The 15,315-nt window shown below is 39.6% G+C and overlaps 1 protein-coding gene and 1 long non-coding RNA gene across 2 annotated transcripts in view; one reads left to right on the top strand and one right to left on the bottom strand.

The window, feature by feature from the left end:
* Nucleotides 1-15,315, top strand: part of TMEM242 (transmembrane protein 242) — a 46,571-nt gene that overhangs the window by 8,924 nt on the left and 22,332 nt on the right. Inside the window, exon 3 of the mRNA XM_059035988.2 lies at nt 6,330-6,467. Coding sequence (XP_058891971.1) covers nt 6,330-6,467 — 138 coding nt within the window. The remainder of the gene's footprint in view (nt 1-6,329; nt 6,468-15,315) is intronic.
* LOC136792390 (uncharacterized) overlaps nt 8,100-15,315 on the bottom strand; it is a 29,216-nt gene continuing 22,000 nt past the window's right edge. Inside the window, exon 4 of the long non-coding RNA XR_010836103.1 lies at nt 8,100-10,062. This is a non-coding gene — a long non-coding RNA (uncharacterized lncRNA). The remainder of the gene's footprint in view (nt 10,063-15,315) is intronic.

Genomic DNA, 15,315 nt, shown 5'->3' with positions numbered 1-15,315 from the left:
GTCCTCTCCCTCTTTCCCTTGATGAGTCTGACTAAAGGTTTATCAATTTTGTTTATCTTCTCAAAGAACCCACTTTTAGTTTTATTGATCTTTGCTATTGTTTTCTATTTCATTTATTTCTGCTCTGATCTTTATGATTTCTTTCCTTCTACTAACTTTGGGTTTTGTTTGTTCTTCTTTCTCTTGTTCCTTTAGGTGTCAGGTTAGATTGTTTGAGATGTTTCTTGTTTCTTGAGGTAGTGTTGTATTGCTATAAACTTCCCTTTTAGAACTGCTTTTGCTGCATCCAGTAGGCTTTGGATTGTTGTGTTTTTGTTGTCATTCGTCTCTAGGTATTTTTTGATTTCCTCTGATTTCTTCAGTGATCTCTTGGCTATTTAGTAACGTGTTGTTTAGCCTCCATGTGTTTGTGTTTTTTATGTTTTTTTTCCCTGTAATTGATTTGTAATCTCATAGCATTGTGGTTGGAAAAGATGCTTGATATGATTTCAGTTTTCTTAAATTTACTGAGGCTTGATTTGTGACCCAGGATGTGATCTGTCCTGGGGAATGTTCTGTGTGCACTTGAGAAGAAAGTGTAATCTGCTGTTTTCGGATGGAATGTCCTATAAATATCAATAAAATCTATCTGGTCTACTGTGTGATTTAAAGCTTGTGTTTCCTTAGTAATTTTCTCTCTAGGTGATCTTTCCATTGGTGTAAGTGAGGTGTTAAAGTCCCCCACCTTTATTGTGTTACTGTCGATGTTCTCTTTTATAGCTGTTAGCATTTGCCTTATGTATTGAGGTGCTCCTATGTTGGGTGCATATATATTTATAGTTGTTATATTTTCTTTCTGGATTGATCCCTTGATCATTTTGTAGTGTCCTTTCTTGTCTCTTGTAACATTCTTTATTTTAAAGTCTATTATATCTGATATGAGTATTGCTACGCCAGCTTTCTTTTGATTTCCATTTGCATGGAATATCTTTTTCCATCCCCTCACTTTTAGTCTGTATGTGTCCCTAGGTCTGAAGTGGATCTCTTGTAGACAGCATATAGATGGGTCTTGTTTTTGTATCCATTCAGCAAGCCTTTGTCTTTTGGTTGGAGCATTTAATCCATTCATGTTTAAGGTAATTATCGATATGTATGTTCCTATGACCACTTTCTTAATTGTTTTGGGTTTGTTTTTGTAGGTCCTTTTCTTCTCTTGTGTTTCCCACTTAGAGAAGTTCCTTTAGCATTTGTTGTAGAGCTGGTTTGGTGGTGCTGATTTCTCTAAGCTTTTGCTTGTCTGTTAAGCTTTTGATATCTCTGTTGAATCTGAATGAGATCCTTGCTGGGTAGAGTAATCTTGGTTGTAGTTTCTTCCCTTTCATCACTTTAAATATATCGTGCCACTCCCTTCTGGCTTGTGGAATTTCTGCTGAGAAATCAGCTGTTAACCTTATGGGAGTTCCCTTGTATCTTATTTGTCATTTTTTTCCTTGTGGCTTTAAATAATTTTTCTTTTTGTCTTTAATTTTTGTCAGTTTGATTACTATTTGTCTTGGCATGTTTCTCCTTGGGTTTATCCTGACTGGGACTCTCTGTGCTTCCTAGACTGCGTGGCTATTTCCTTTCCCATGTTAGGGAAGTTTTCAACTATAATCTCTTCAAATATTTTCTCGGGTCCTTTCTCTCTTTCTTCTCCTTCTGGGACCCCTATAATGCGAATGTTGTTGCATTTAAAGTTGTCCCAGAGGTCTCTTAGGCTGTCTTCATTTCTTTTCATTCTTTTTTCTTTATTCTGTTCCATGGCAGTGATTTCCACCATTCTGTCTTCCAGGTCAGTTATCCTTTCTGCCTCGGTTATTCTGCTATTGATTCCTTCTAGTGTACTTTTCATTTTAGTTATTGTATTGTTCATCTCTGTTTGTTTGTTCTTTAATTCTTTTTTTTTTTTTTTCCTGTACACGGGCCCCTCACTGTTGTGGCCTCTCCTGTTGCGGAGCACAGGCTCCGGATGCACGGGCTCAGTGGCCATGGCTCACGGGCCCAGCTGCTCTGTGGCATGTGGGGTCCTCCTGGACCGGGGCACGAACCTGTATCCCCTGCATCGGCAGGTGGACTTTCAACCACTGCGCCACCAGGGAAGCCCTGTTCTTTAATTCTTTTAGGTCTTTGTTAAACATTTCTTGCACCTTCTTGATCTTTGCCTCCATTCTTTTTCTGAAGTCCTGGATCATCTTCACTATCATTATTCTGAATTCTTTTTCTGGAAGGTTGCCTATGTCCACTTCATTTAGTTGTTTTTCTGGTGTTTTATCTTGTTCCTTCACCCAGTACATAATCCTCTGCCTTCTCATTTTGTCTGTTTTTCTGTGAATGTGATTTCATTCCACAGGGTGCAGGATTGTAGTTCTTTTTGCTTCTGCTCTCTTCCCTCTGGTGGATGAGGCTATCTAAGAGGCTTGTGAAAGTTTCCTGATGGGAGGGACTGGTGGTGGGTAGAGCTGGGTGTTGCTCTGGTGGGCAGGGCTCAGTAAAACTTTAAAACTGCTGATGGGTGGGGCTGAGTTCCCTCTCTGTTGGTTGTTTGGCCTGAGGTGACCCAGCACTGGAGCCTACAGACTCTTTGGTGGGTCCAGTGGTGGACTCTGGAAGGGGTCATGCCAATTAGTACCTCCCAGAACTTCTACTAGCAGTGTCCTTGTCCCTATGGTGAGCCACAACAGCCCCCTGCCTCTGCAGGAGACCCTCCAACATTAGCAGGTGGGTCTGGTTCAGTCTCCTATGGGAGACTGCTCCTTCCCCTGGGTCCCAATGTGCTTGCTACTTTGTGTGTGCCCCCCAAGAGTGGAGTCTCTGTTTCCCCCAGTCCTGTCGAAGTCCTGCAGTCAGATCCCGCTAGCCTTCAAAGTCTTATTCTCTGGGAATTCCTCCTCCTGTTGCTGGACCCCCAGCTTGGGAAGCCTGATGTGGGGCCCAGAACCTTCACTCCAGTGGGTGGACTTCTGTGGTATACATGTTCTCCAGTTGGTGAGTCACCCACCCAGCAGTTATGGGATTTGATTTTATTGTGATTGCGCCCCTCCTACCGTCTCATTGCAGCTTCTCCTTTGTCTGTGGATGTGGGGTATCTTTTTTGGTGAGTTCCAGTGTCTTCCTGTTGATGATCATTCAGCAGTTAGTTGTGATTCTGGTGCTCTCACAAGAGGGAGTGAATGCACGTCCTTCTACTCTGCCATCTTTTTTTTTTTTTTTTTTTTTTTTTCCGGTACACGGGCCTCTCACTGTTGTGGCCTCTCCTGTTGCGGAGCACAGGCTCCGGACGCACAGGCTCAGTGGCCATGGCTCACGGGCCCAGCCGCTCCGCGGCACGTGGGATCCTCCCGGACCGGGGCACGAACCCACGTCCCCTGCATCGGCAGGCGGACTCTCAACCACTGCGTCACCAGGGAAGCCCTACTCTGCCATCTTGAACCAATTTCCAGATGAGGGAACTTTTAGTAAGTTTAAAAGCATTAGAATGCATTTTTGACCAAAAACAAACAAACAAACAATAAGCAAAATAAAAGGATAAAAGCAAACCAAACTAGGGAAATATGATAGCACATATGATAGGTATAAGGGCTTCAAAGAACATTAATATAGAAAGAATATACAAATCAGAAAACTTTAAATGGACAAATAACATGAATATGTAATTCAAAAGGTGTGAACATTGGCTTATAATAACTTGGACAAATACTCATTCTCAGTAACAATAGAAATGTAAGTTATAAATATAGTCTTATATAAATTCTCCCTCAGAAAGAGGGAGAATATGTCAAAATGTTTAACATGGTTTACTGGATCGTAAAATGGAGGTTTTTTTCATTCACTCTTATGCTTTCACATACATACCAAATTTTCCACAATGATATATAATGAGAAAAAAATAAGATCCAACTTTTGAGGAAGTTAAAGATTTTATTATTTGACTATTTTTGTTTGTTGATGTTTAATGTGTTTTAGCAGACAGGCTCACAGGGAAAAATAATAAATTCTTAATATTTCCTAAATTCTACAGTCTCCTTTAAAAAAATTTTAAAGATAAATTACATTTCATATTCAGGTCAAACTATGGGAATAAGTGAATGCCCCTTGGTTACATTTCAAGTAGGCCCATAAGTATTATCACTTCTTTCTCTACTTCCAGTAGTGTAAATATTTGAATTTCCTAAGTAATGATGTTTTTATTCTAATTTACACTACGATTTATTTCCACTTAAAAAGATACTTTCATTTACATTTTGTATTGTGTTGTATTTAGAATCAGAAGTGATAAATGACTGAATGGCAAATTCCACTTAGTCTGTAAAGCCAGGCTGCTGAAGTGCTCTTATAAGCCATGAAACCTTGAACAAGTTATTTAATCTCTCTCTACCTTAGTTGGTCTTTAGTAAAATGAGGATAATAGTACATGTCTCACAGAGTAAGGTGAAGTAAAATGCTTAATGAATTACTATATGCAAAATGCTTTGAACAGTGCTTGTCATATATTAAGGGAGCAATATATATATAATTACGTGCATATATATATATATATATATATAAAATTATTAACTGTGATATAGTATTTGCAAATACAGGATCCCTGGGAGATTGCAGTCCTGCAGTCTTATTTAAAAATTAATCTCATTTAAAAATAAGAGTAATTGTCCTTTAACAGTATAAGGAAAAATGTGGCTTTGGTCCTTCTGATCAATGTAATTTAATTGTTAGTATCATTAGTAAAAAGAAACATTTAGCATGTGAATGCCACTTGTGCAGTTTTATTCATGAAACAATAGATATGGAAAAAGAGCTCATCACATCCATAGAATATCACCATACTTTACAAAAAATTAAATTAGCTCCCTTCATGTTGTCAGAGGTTTACTGTTTTGTTGTTTTCTTATTATGAGCTCCTAACCTAAATTAGTAGACACTAACCCTAGATATTGTCCTCCAATGAGTGTCTGACCAGTGTAGTGGAGGAGTATCTTTTTTATTTCAGAGTTTAAATCTTTAAATAAAAATACACTGTCAACTTACATTTAAAATTACTAAGTCATGGGGCTTCCCTGGTGGCGCAGTGGTTAAGAATCTGCCCGCCAGTACAGGGGACACGAGTTCAAGCCCTGCTCCGGGAAGATCCCACATGCCGCGGAGCAACTAAGCCCATGCACCACAGCTACTGAGCCTGCGCTCTAGAGCCCACGAGTCACAACTACTGAGCCCACACACCACATCTGCTGAAGCCTGCGTGCTCTAGAGCCTGTGTTCGGCAACAAGAGAAGCCCATGCACCTCAACGAAGAGTAATCCCCACTTGCCACAACTAGAGAAAGCCTGCACGCAGCAATGAAGACCCAACACAGCCAAAAATAATAAATAAATAAAAATAAATAAATTCATAAATTACTAAGTCATGGAATTGGAAGAGACTTTAGAAATTAGTACTCCATTCCTCCCAGTATCTCTTTTTACAGCGCACCCACCCCTCCCCCAACCTCAGCACATTTCATAATGGGGGCAGTTATTCATTTTTTTTTTCCCCCTTTGGCCTTGCCCGCAGGATCTCACTTCCATAATCGCAGGCCACAGCCATGAAAGCCTGGAATTCTAACCACTAAGGCCACCAAGGATCTCCCTCGGTTATTCCTTTTTGAAGTGCTCATTGCATTCTTATTCTTCTCTAGTCAAGTTCGTTATGCTGATAGTCTGAAAGTTGTTCAATTAGTATAATTGTAGATTTATACCTTAATATTATATCTTGAAACTTGGGAGGAGGGTTACTGTTTTTTTTTCTAGTTTCTTATTAATAGTTGCCAGGAGCTGAATTTCTACTATATGTCGGGCATTTTGCATAAATATTTAAAAGTCCTCACAATGAGTTATATCACAAGTCTTTTCTCAAATTTAGTTTAAGCACGCCTCTTCCAGGAAGCCTTCCTTAAAACTTTCCCCTCTTGCAAGTAGATCAGGTGTTCCCCTTCTCTGGGTACACAGTGCCAGTTCTGTCACTGCCCTTTCCAGTTTGATCAGAATTTACTTCTAGTTGTCTGTGTTTCCCACCTCCCTCACCAGGTCTTCAGGGTTTTGTCAGAAAGAAGTTGCTCTGTGTACCTAGCACGGACCTTGGCACGGTGCCTTGCACACTCCAATATTTGTCAGAGCAGTTGTGACTTAAGTCATGCAGTTATTACGTGCATTACCTTGGGTTGGTCTGGCTTCCTAATATCATGGTGCTGACACAGAGAGTCGTTAATTTCAAACACTTCACAAGTATATTTTTTCAGAATGATGATTTTTACCAGAACCTTTCTGTCTTCATTTCAGGGAAGTGTGGCCACGGCTGCCTTACCGGAGAGCGGGTCTTCCCTTGCCTTGCGAGCCCTGGGCTGGGGCTCACTGTATGCCTGGTGTGGGGTTGGTGTGATCAGCTTCGCAGTCTGGAAGGCTCTAGGAGTTCACAGTGTAAGTAACTGCAGTCCTGTAATTGCTATCTGGAATGTTTATTCTACTTTGTGCGGCCTAAATCTTCCAGATTTTCAAATTTACATACAGCTTATTCACTATCTTGTGAAGTAATGACAGAGGAATTGACTAAATTTTTACTAATAACTAGGCAGCTTCTCATTACTAGTAAATCATATAAATAATTTAAATATATAAGGGTGGTGAAACTTCAAATATAATTAAGTAATGACTGATGCATAGCAAATGTTCATTCTGTATAAATTTGTGGGAGCTACTTGTTCAGTAAAATAATTTGGAACAACTTTTTATGCTGTTTGACATCCATATATATAAACATCAGTGTAAAATAAAGCATTTAAAAATTATTATTTAAATTATTAATGTGTTTACACATTATTGGAAAAAGATCCTAGTACCTGTGTGTGTGTAACCTATACCCCAAGCTAAAAAGCTGTACATTCGGAATATTTGGCTTCTTTTTATTTAAACTACTGGTAGGAAGTTCCGTGGACCAGGCTCTTTGTGACAGGTGAGAATTGGTGGTGGTTTAGAATGGGTAGCAGAAGTAGAGTTGATGAAAAGAGGTTCTGGATATATTTCGAAGGTAGGGGCAACAAGGACTTGTTATAAATTGAATGTGGGAGGTGAGAGAAAAAGTCAAGTCAAGGATGTCTCCAGGCTTTTGGTCTGACGACTGGAAAATGGATGGGACCAGTGTGAAAGGAGCAGATATTAGGGGAGCATGTCAGGGGCTCAGTCTGGGACTTATGAGTTTGAGGTAGATTTTAGATAGCCAAGTGGAGAGTCAAGTAAGCAGTTAGATATAGAAGTTTGGAATTCAGGGGACAGGTCAAGGTGAAGATCTAAATCAGTATGTGGATAGTATTTAAATCATGAGATCAGATGAGCTCACATAGGCAGTGAATGTAGAGAGAAAAGAGAAGAGGTCTGAGGAAGGAGCTCTTGGCTTAGGAGCTCCTAAGGTTTAGAAGTTGAGGAATGAGGAGAAGGTTTCCCTGCTGAAGAAGCAGGGGAAACCAGGAGAATGGTGACTTGGATGCCAGGTGAAAAAACGTCTTTCAAGGAGGAGGATGCTGGGTATAAGTCATGTAAGATGAGAACTGGTAGTTCACTGAGATGTGGTGGTCATTGGTGGGTAAAGCCTGAGTGGAGTGGATCCGAAGGAGAATGGAGGAGAGAGCTTGGAGGCAGTGTATGTATGAGCAAGTTTTGAGTTTTGCTGTAAAGAGAAAGAAAGAAATGGGGTCATAGCTATAAGGGGGAATGGGATCAAGAGAGGTTTGTTTTTTTTTTTAAGTTGGGAGAATTAACAGCATGTGTGTGTGCTGATAGGAGTGACTCAGTGGAGGGGGGAATTGATGCAAGGGAGAGGGAATTGCTGGAGTAATAGGTATTATTATTATTGAATTTTTCACATTTAGTTTAATCATAACTACATAGGCATTATTGTACTTTTCACTTAAAATATACTGATAGACAAACAGATGTTGCTTTTTTCCTAGTCTGAGTAATCTTTACTTTTAAAGTAACTGCCTGCTAGTCATTGTTTGTAACAATAAAGTAGGGATTACTTGAAAAAAGTTAGAAAACCCATGACTGAAGATTTTTGATGATTTTTATTGTTACCTCAATTTTGCTTTGACCAATAGAAAATCTCTCCTTCCATTTCAGGCGTTGTGCCAGACATTTTAGACGTAGCAGGTTATTTAATCCTCACAACAACTGTGAAGTAGGTGTTAATAGCCCCCATTCTACAAATGAAGTAGGGACTCAGGTTAAGTCACACAGCTTGTAATTGGCAGAGTCAAGATTTGAAGCTCAGTCTGATGGTCTGCAGAACCTGGTTCGTTTCCAATTTTTACCTCCCTTAGCTAAGGTGGGAAATAAAGGAGTAGGTGGAAGGGGCAGGGGAAGGAGGTCGTGGATCTGGTTTTGGCTGTGGAGTGATCCACACAGTCTCGATCATTTGACAGGTTTTACTGGGAATCTTCAGTGTGGACCTTCCAGCATCGTAATTGAGTTCAGTCGGGTATAGGACCAGCCATTCTTTTCTCATATGAGAGCAGTTATTTGAAAACAAATGGAAAAGATTGGGAGGAAATGTGTCTGGTGATAATATGTGAAAGAATTATGGGCGTGTGGGTGAGTTTTGTATTTTACTTTTCTGTGTAATCCTTAAATAGGTATTGCTTTGACAGTAATACTGCTTTTTAAAAAATAGTCCTAGATTTTATTTTTATTAATTTATGCTGACTATAAAGCACAACTGCCATGGAGTACACAAAACTTCCTTGACTACATGTGAAATCTGCTTTGGGGGAGGGGCATGCAAATAATAATAACGTTATTAAGCTTTTGGTTTCTATAAAAATGACGGTCTGTTAGTACTTCACATTGAGTGCATGGAATTGATAGGTAATGTTTCTAGAGTTTAGTAATGTAGGTCATAAATTGAGTAGGAAAGTTTTAAGGTATTTGAAAATATGAACAGTCTTTGATTTAGAAGAGTCATAATGAATCAATCCAAATTTTCATAGACCAACAAAATTAGGTTATTTAAATTAAATTATATGCTTGAGAACTTGGGCTTTATGGGCTAGACTGTGCTATTTTAGTTTCTAGAATGTGAAATTTTTTGTTTTATGCCACTTTTTATACCATTGATAAGAGGATTATTACCTAAGTAAAATATTTGGGGGCGGGATTCTTTTCTGATTGGCACTATTGAATGTATGGAGACTTGGAATCCTTTTATATTGCATCTTCACGTCTTTAACCGAAAAGAGAGAATGCAGCTATCCTCTCTCTACTGGTAAGTCATTGGGCATATCAGTTTGATTTCCACATCTGAGAAGTCTCACAGAAAAATGAACCCACTGATACTTTTTTAGGACACATCTTTTAAAAGCAGCCATGTTTATTAATTTGTTTATTCAAAAGACATTTGTGGGCCTGCCCTGAGCCTGGTGCTGAACTAAGATAGCGCTCCCCAGTGAACTGTTAGTATGTAAGGCTTGGGTTTTTAAGCATTATGGGTGACTTTCCAAGGAAATTCTTATTATGTGACCCTGCCCTGAGGCTTGTGGAGAGCAATGTGGTATATTTCGGTTCTGCATTTAGAGTTTTTTAAAAAAATAAATTTATTTATTTATTTTATTTTTGGCTGTGTTGGGTCTTTGTTGCTGCGCGCGGGCTTTCTCTAGTTGCAGTGAGCGGGGGCTACTCTTCGTTGCAGTGCACGGGCTTATCATTGTTGTGGTTTCTCTTGTTGCGGAGCACGGGCTCTAGGCGTGCGGGCTTCAGTAGTTGTGGCACGTGGGCTCAGTAGTTGTGGCTTGCGGGCTCTAGAGCGCGGGCTTCAGTAGTTGTGGCACACGGGCTTAGCTGGTCCTCAGCATGTGGGATTTTCCCGGACCAGGGCTCGAACCCGTGTCCCCTGCGTTGGCAAGCGGATTCTTAACCACTGCACCACCAGGGAAGCCCTGCATGTAGAGAGTTTTGATGAGGTTGCCCTGATTCCAGTGATGAACTTTTATCAGTTTACTTCCTCTCATTAGGAAATGTCATGTGTCTATGAGGAATGAAAAGTTTTAGTCAAAAAATGTTGCGCAAAAATGGTTGCGGTCTGTGCACTCAGTAAGTAATTGAGGTGATCATTCTAGATAAATGCATGTAAATCAGAATCAATTCCAGTGTCAAAATAGTTGAATTGTATTAAATCTCCAATGTAAACCAGTTCCATAGAAAAGGGTGCCATCTAGTGGCTGACTAAGAGCAGCTTGCATTCCCTATTTTAATTCACAGCTACATCTGCTGGCTGAAAAGGCTTAAAGCAAAGCTCTTCAGTTTATTAGAAATATTTTGGATTTACTCTTGTTCATCCATAATTAGTGCAGAATTTCATTCACATGGAACATGTTTAATACATCAGATATAAATAAAAAATTTTAATTTACACAATGGTAGATCATTTAATCAGAGGTTCCAAAAAAGGAGAGCTAGTGGAAGCTATCTTGTCAGCCAACTGTAGCAGATCAGGCTGCCCAGGATTTAAAATGGGACCCTGCCTGCCTTAGTGTAGGAATCAGTGCAGGTCCAGCCTGGCATTGCCACACCAGCTCCACCCTGGTGACCAGCCACGGGCATGGCCTAATTGCTCAGAATGGGTTCATCACTTACTTTGAATTATGGTATTTTATCATGTGGTTATGATCGAGGAAGCATTAACTTTGTAACAGGAACTGAACTGTGAAAAGAATGAACGTTTCCGATGGGTTCATGATTCCCTAATGCAGCTGTGCACATGATCCTGGTGCATTCGGGCCATGTGAGTGCACAACATGGTGATGTGATTAGATTGTTTATTAGGGCAGATGTTTTAAGTTTAGAGAATAGTGGAGTGCTCTTCAGGCAGTAAAGGTGTTAGTGATACTAACTGGTCCCCCAGTTGTCAAAAGAAAAAAACCATGCCACCTACAGTTATTTACATGTTAAAACCTTTTTACCTTTTATTATTTAGAGTAGGTATGGAGCAAGAGGTAGAGCAGATTTATGGTTAGGCTGTCTTGATTTTTTTTTTCTTCCCTTTGAAGGAAAAACAGGTGTATAAAAAATTACTGATAGATATGATTGGAATCACTATAGCTTTTAATGCCTAATGGACCCGTGTTCTGCATTTGTTTGAAGTTACCTCAAAATACTGGTCAGAATCACCCACTGCTAACATTTACTGTGGTTGTGTTAGAATATATTCATGATACCTGGCGTAGTTAAATTTGCATGTCATTTATAGTTGTCTTCACAGGAGCTAAAACATCGACAGAAATAAAACCATGAATGGAAACATTCTCAGTTATTATAAAATACTTTAAAGTGTCCAGATTTAAATTTTAAAATTAATTCTTATAAATGGAGTTTTTTTTAAACGATGGGATAAGAGGTATTTTTTATTTACATATATTGGTGTTTATTTTCAAAGAAAAATATATTTAGGACCTACTTTTTTTTAAACAAAAATGGGTTTTTACGGCTTCCCTGGTGGCACAGTGGTTGAGAGTCTGCCTGCCAATGCAGGGGACATGGGTTCGAATCTTGGTCTGGGAGGATCCCACATGCCGCGGAGCAACTAGGCCCGTGAGCCACAGCTACCGAGCCTGCGCGTCTGGAGCCTGTGCTCTGCAACAAGAGAGGCCGCGATAATGAGAGGCCCGTGCACTGTAATGAAGAGTGGCCCCTGCTTGCCACAATTAGAGAAAGCCCTCGCACAGAAACGAAGACCCAACACAGGAAAAATAAATAAATAAATAAATAAACTCCTACCCCTAACATCTTCTTAAAAAAAGGGGGGGGGGTTAAATAAATTTATTTGTTTATTTATTTGTTTGTTGGCTGCATTGGGCCTTCGTTGCTGCACGGGCTTTCTCTACTTGTGGCGAGCAGGGGCTACTCTTTGTTGCAGTGTGCGGGCTTCTCATCGCAGTGGCTTCTCTTGTTACAGAGCAGAGGCTCTAGGCTCGTGGGCTTCAGTGGTTGTGGCTCGCGGGCTCTAGAGCTCAAGCTCAGTAGTTGTGGCGCACGGGCTTAGCTCCTCCGTGACATGTGGGATCTTCCCAGACCAGGGCTCGAACCCGTGTCCCCTGCATTGGTAGGCAGATTCCTAACCACTGTGCCATCAGGGAAGCCCATGGCTTTGTTTTTTGTAAAAAGCAAACAAAACAACAACAACAACAAAATATATATGAACTCATTGTTTGAAAAGAAAAAATCACTGTAGAAAAGGTCAAAAACAAAGATCTCCCTGAATTGTAATCACTTATTATAGTAGGAACATCCTTGTAGAGCTTCTATAGGCATGCTCATATAATCATATATAAATATTGTTTTACTGTACTACTATGGAACTTTTTTCACTGAATAGTCATAAGAACATCTCTGCACAGTGGAGTATATGAATCTCCATCACTTTTAATGGCTACATGGTACTCAATTGTATGTTATAATTTACTTAATCGGTCTCCAGCCAACAGCATTTAGATTGTAATTTTTCACTATCAAACACCATAGTGAACCTCTATAGGCATACATCATTTTGTACTGTTCTTTGTCAAGAAATGTGTTCTAAAGACAGAAGATGCTATTGTTGAATCAAAGTGTATTTTTAAAATGTTTTTGATATTTGTTGCTAAATGGCCTTCCAGGAAAGTTTATACAATTTAGAAGATACCAGCAATGTATACAAGTTTCCTAGAACCCTTGCCATTAGTAGCTTTTATTACTCTGAGATTTTTGCCCATCTGATACATGGAAAATTTCTTCCTTTATTGTGTCTCTCTGAAGACCTTGCTGCTGTAAAGGCTTTTACGGAAATAATTTGTGGCTGGAGTCACGGATACTCTCCAGCCCCAGTCCTGCCTCCTCATCTAATATAGGTTGCTTTTTTCTCAAAAGGACACAACTCTTTTTCTATAAAAAACTAAAACATGTTAAAACATACATATTTTAAATATTTCTCTAAAAAGTGTCATTTGACTTTCCTCTTCAAAGAAAGATTTTTTAAAATTCTTCTCCATTATGGTTTGTCACAGGATGTTGACTAGAGCTCCCTGTACTGTACAGCAGGACCTCGTGGCTTATGCATTCTCTATGTAATAGTTTGCACTTGCTACTCCCAAACTCCCGGTCCCTCCCTCCCCGACAACCGCAAGGCTGTTCTCTATGTCTGTGAGTCTCTCTGTTTCGTAGATAAGTTCATTTGTGTCATTTTAGATTCCACATGTAAGTGATAGCGTATGGTATTTGTCTTTCTCTTTCTGACTTTGCTTAGTATGATCATCTCTAGGTCCATCCATGTTGCTGCACATGGCATTATTTCATTCTTCTTTATGGCTGAGTAATATACCATGGTACATATATATTTGTACATTCTTTATCCATTCATCTGTTGATGGACATTTAGGTTGTTTCCATGTCTTGGCTACTGTAAATAGTACTGCTGTGAACATAGGGGTGCATATATCTTTTTGAATGACAGTTTTGTCCTGATATATTCCCAGGAGTGGGATTGCAGGATCATATGCCAACTCTATTTTTAGTTTTTTGTGGAACCTCCATATGGTTCTCCATAGTGGCTGCACCAATTTACATTCCCACCAACAGTGCAAGAGGGTTCCCTTTTCTCCACATCCTCTCCAGCATTTATTATTTGTAGACTTCTTGATGAAGGCCATTCTGACCGATGTGAGGTGATACCTCATTGTAGCTTTGATTTTCATTTCTCTCATAATTAGCAATGTTGAACATCTTTTCATGTGCCTATTGGCCATCTGTATGTATTATAAGAAAGATCTTTTAAAGGAAGTAATATTATACCTTATCTCTGAGACAGTGGTGAATGCACTCTAATAAAATTTATTTTCTCCACCTCTTTTTTGTAGCTGTTGCTAGGCATACTTTTATATTAATATTTAGGCTCACCTCTTAATTACCTTATGACCAGCTTGAGGGCTTTTGCTAATTGCAGTCAAATTTCTTTTACTTTTTGCTAATTTCAGTTTTACCAACATTCTGGTGTATCTCATATTAAATACATTTATTCTTACACTGTATTTACTTATTTCAAATGAAAGCAGCATTGTAGGGTGAATGCTTGAACCCCACATGTAAAATAAAACTATGGAAAAGCTTAAAAGTTTTTAACTTCTAAGATATCTAAGAAGGAAATAAACTTCATGCTATATACTTTTCATTGGTTTAGGTCAAAGATTAAAAACAAATTCGAGTCTCCTGGCAAATTGTTTAATGGTAGCCACTTCTGAGTGGTCTGCAGGGGAAGTCTGAAACGCCACTGAAACATTTCCCTCAGTGTCCTCGCCTAATCTAATTTCAGTGCTTCCAAAGATTTCAACCAGCTCCGCCCCCAGGAAGAAAGCTTCAGTTTCTTATTCTGACTGCCTTATGTCAGCAGCCGCCGCCTTGCTTCCTCTTCCTGATGGTACTTCCTAGACCGCCCAGAACGCAATCGTCATGATCTTGCAGAGATAGCTCCATCTGTCAAGCCCTCAGGCCTTCACACAGCTTAAGCATTGAGGAATATTTTTCCTGGAATCATTTTTAAATTAATTGGAAGTGGCACTGTGCGTCAGTTAAATTCAGGTCTGAGGTGACAAGAACATCTCTATACTCCTTATTTCCCATTCCATTGCAGCTCTAGTGGGCTTGGCATCCCGGTGGTGAGCGGTACTCTGTGTGAATGTGAAGGAGCAATTTGGTGACAGAGACCGAATTAAAGGGACTTGCTCAGTTTAAAATGGGACGGAATGACTGATGTACCTTCCCTTTTGTTTGTTTTTTTTTTTGCCAAGGGTTGGGGGAAATCAGCTGTTTTGGCGTATTGCCAAGATTCCTCTTTAAAAACCTACCAGTTTCCTTTTACAAGTAAAATAGGGCCCCAAGCATCTTATAAAGTAAGAATGTGCAACACTTACCGGGAAAGATAAGCTCTGCCGTAAAAGCCTTCTTGGTCCAGGCCTGACACAAATCTGCTTAATCACCTCAAGAATGTCCCTAGTCTCACTCCACTGGAGGGCAGGTAGCCTTGATTTCACTTGGGTTTTCTTACTGAGCATAGAAGATTGGACTCACATGAACAGATCTCTCTAACCAAAGCGTTGTGGAGTGCAGACCTGATAGTGCACGCTTTCCCCTTAAGCTTTGTTTAAGTATTTCCTGACTGAAATACTTCTAACAATTTTAAGAAGAAATCTTTTTTTTTAATGTGCTGTATATCTTTCCACAATGCAGATTGTGTTGAACATAATTTCACTTT

This window comes from Kogia breviceps, chromosome 13 (assembly GCF_026419965.1).
Source record: "Kogia breviceps isolate mKogBre1 chromosome 13, mKogBre1 haplotype 1, whole genome shotgun sequence".
Classification (NCBI taxonomy): domain Eukaryota; kingdom Metazoa; phylum Chordata; class Mammalia; order Artiodactyla; family Physeteridae; genus Kogia; species Kogia breviceps.
This window is presented reverse-complemented; position numbering and strand designations above follow the sequence as displayed.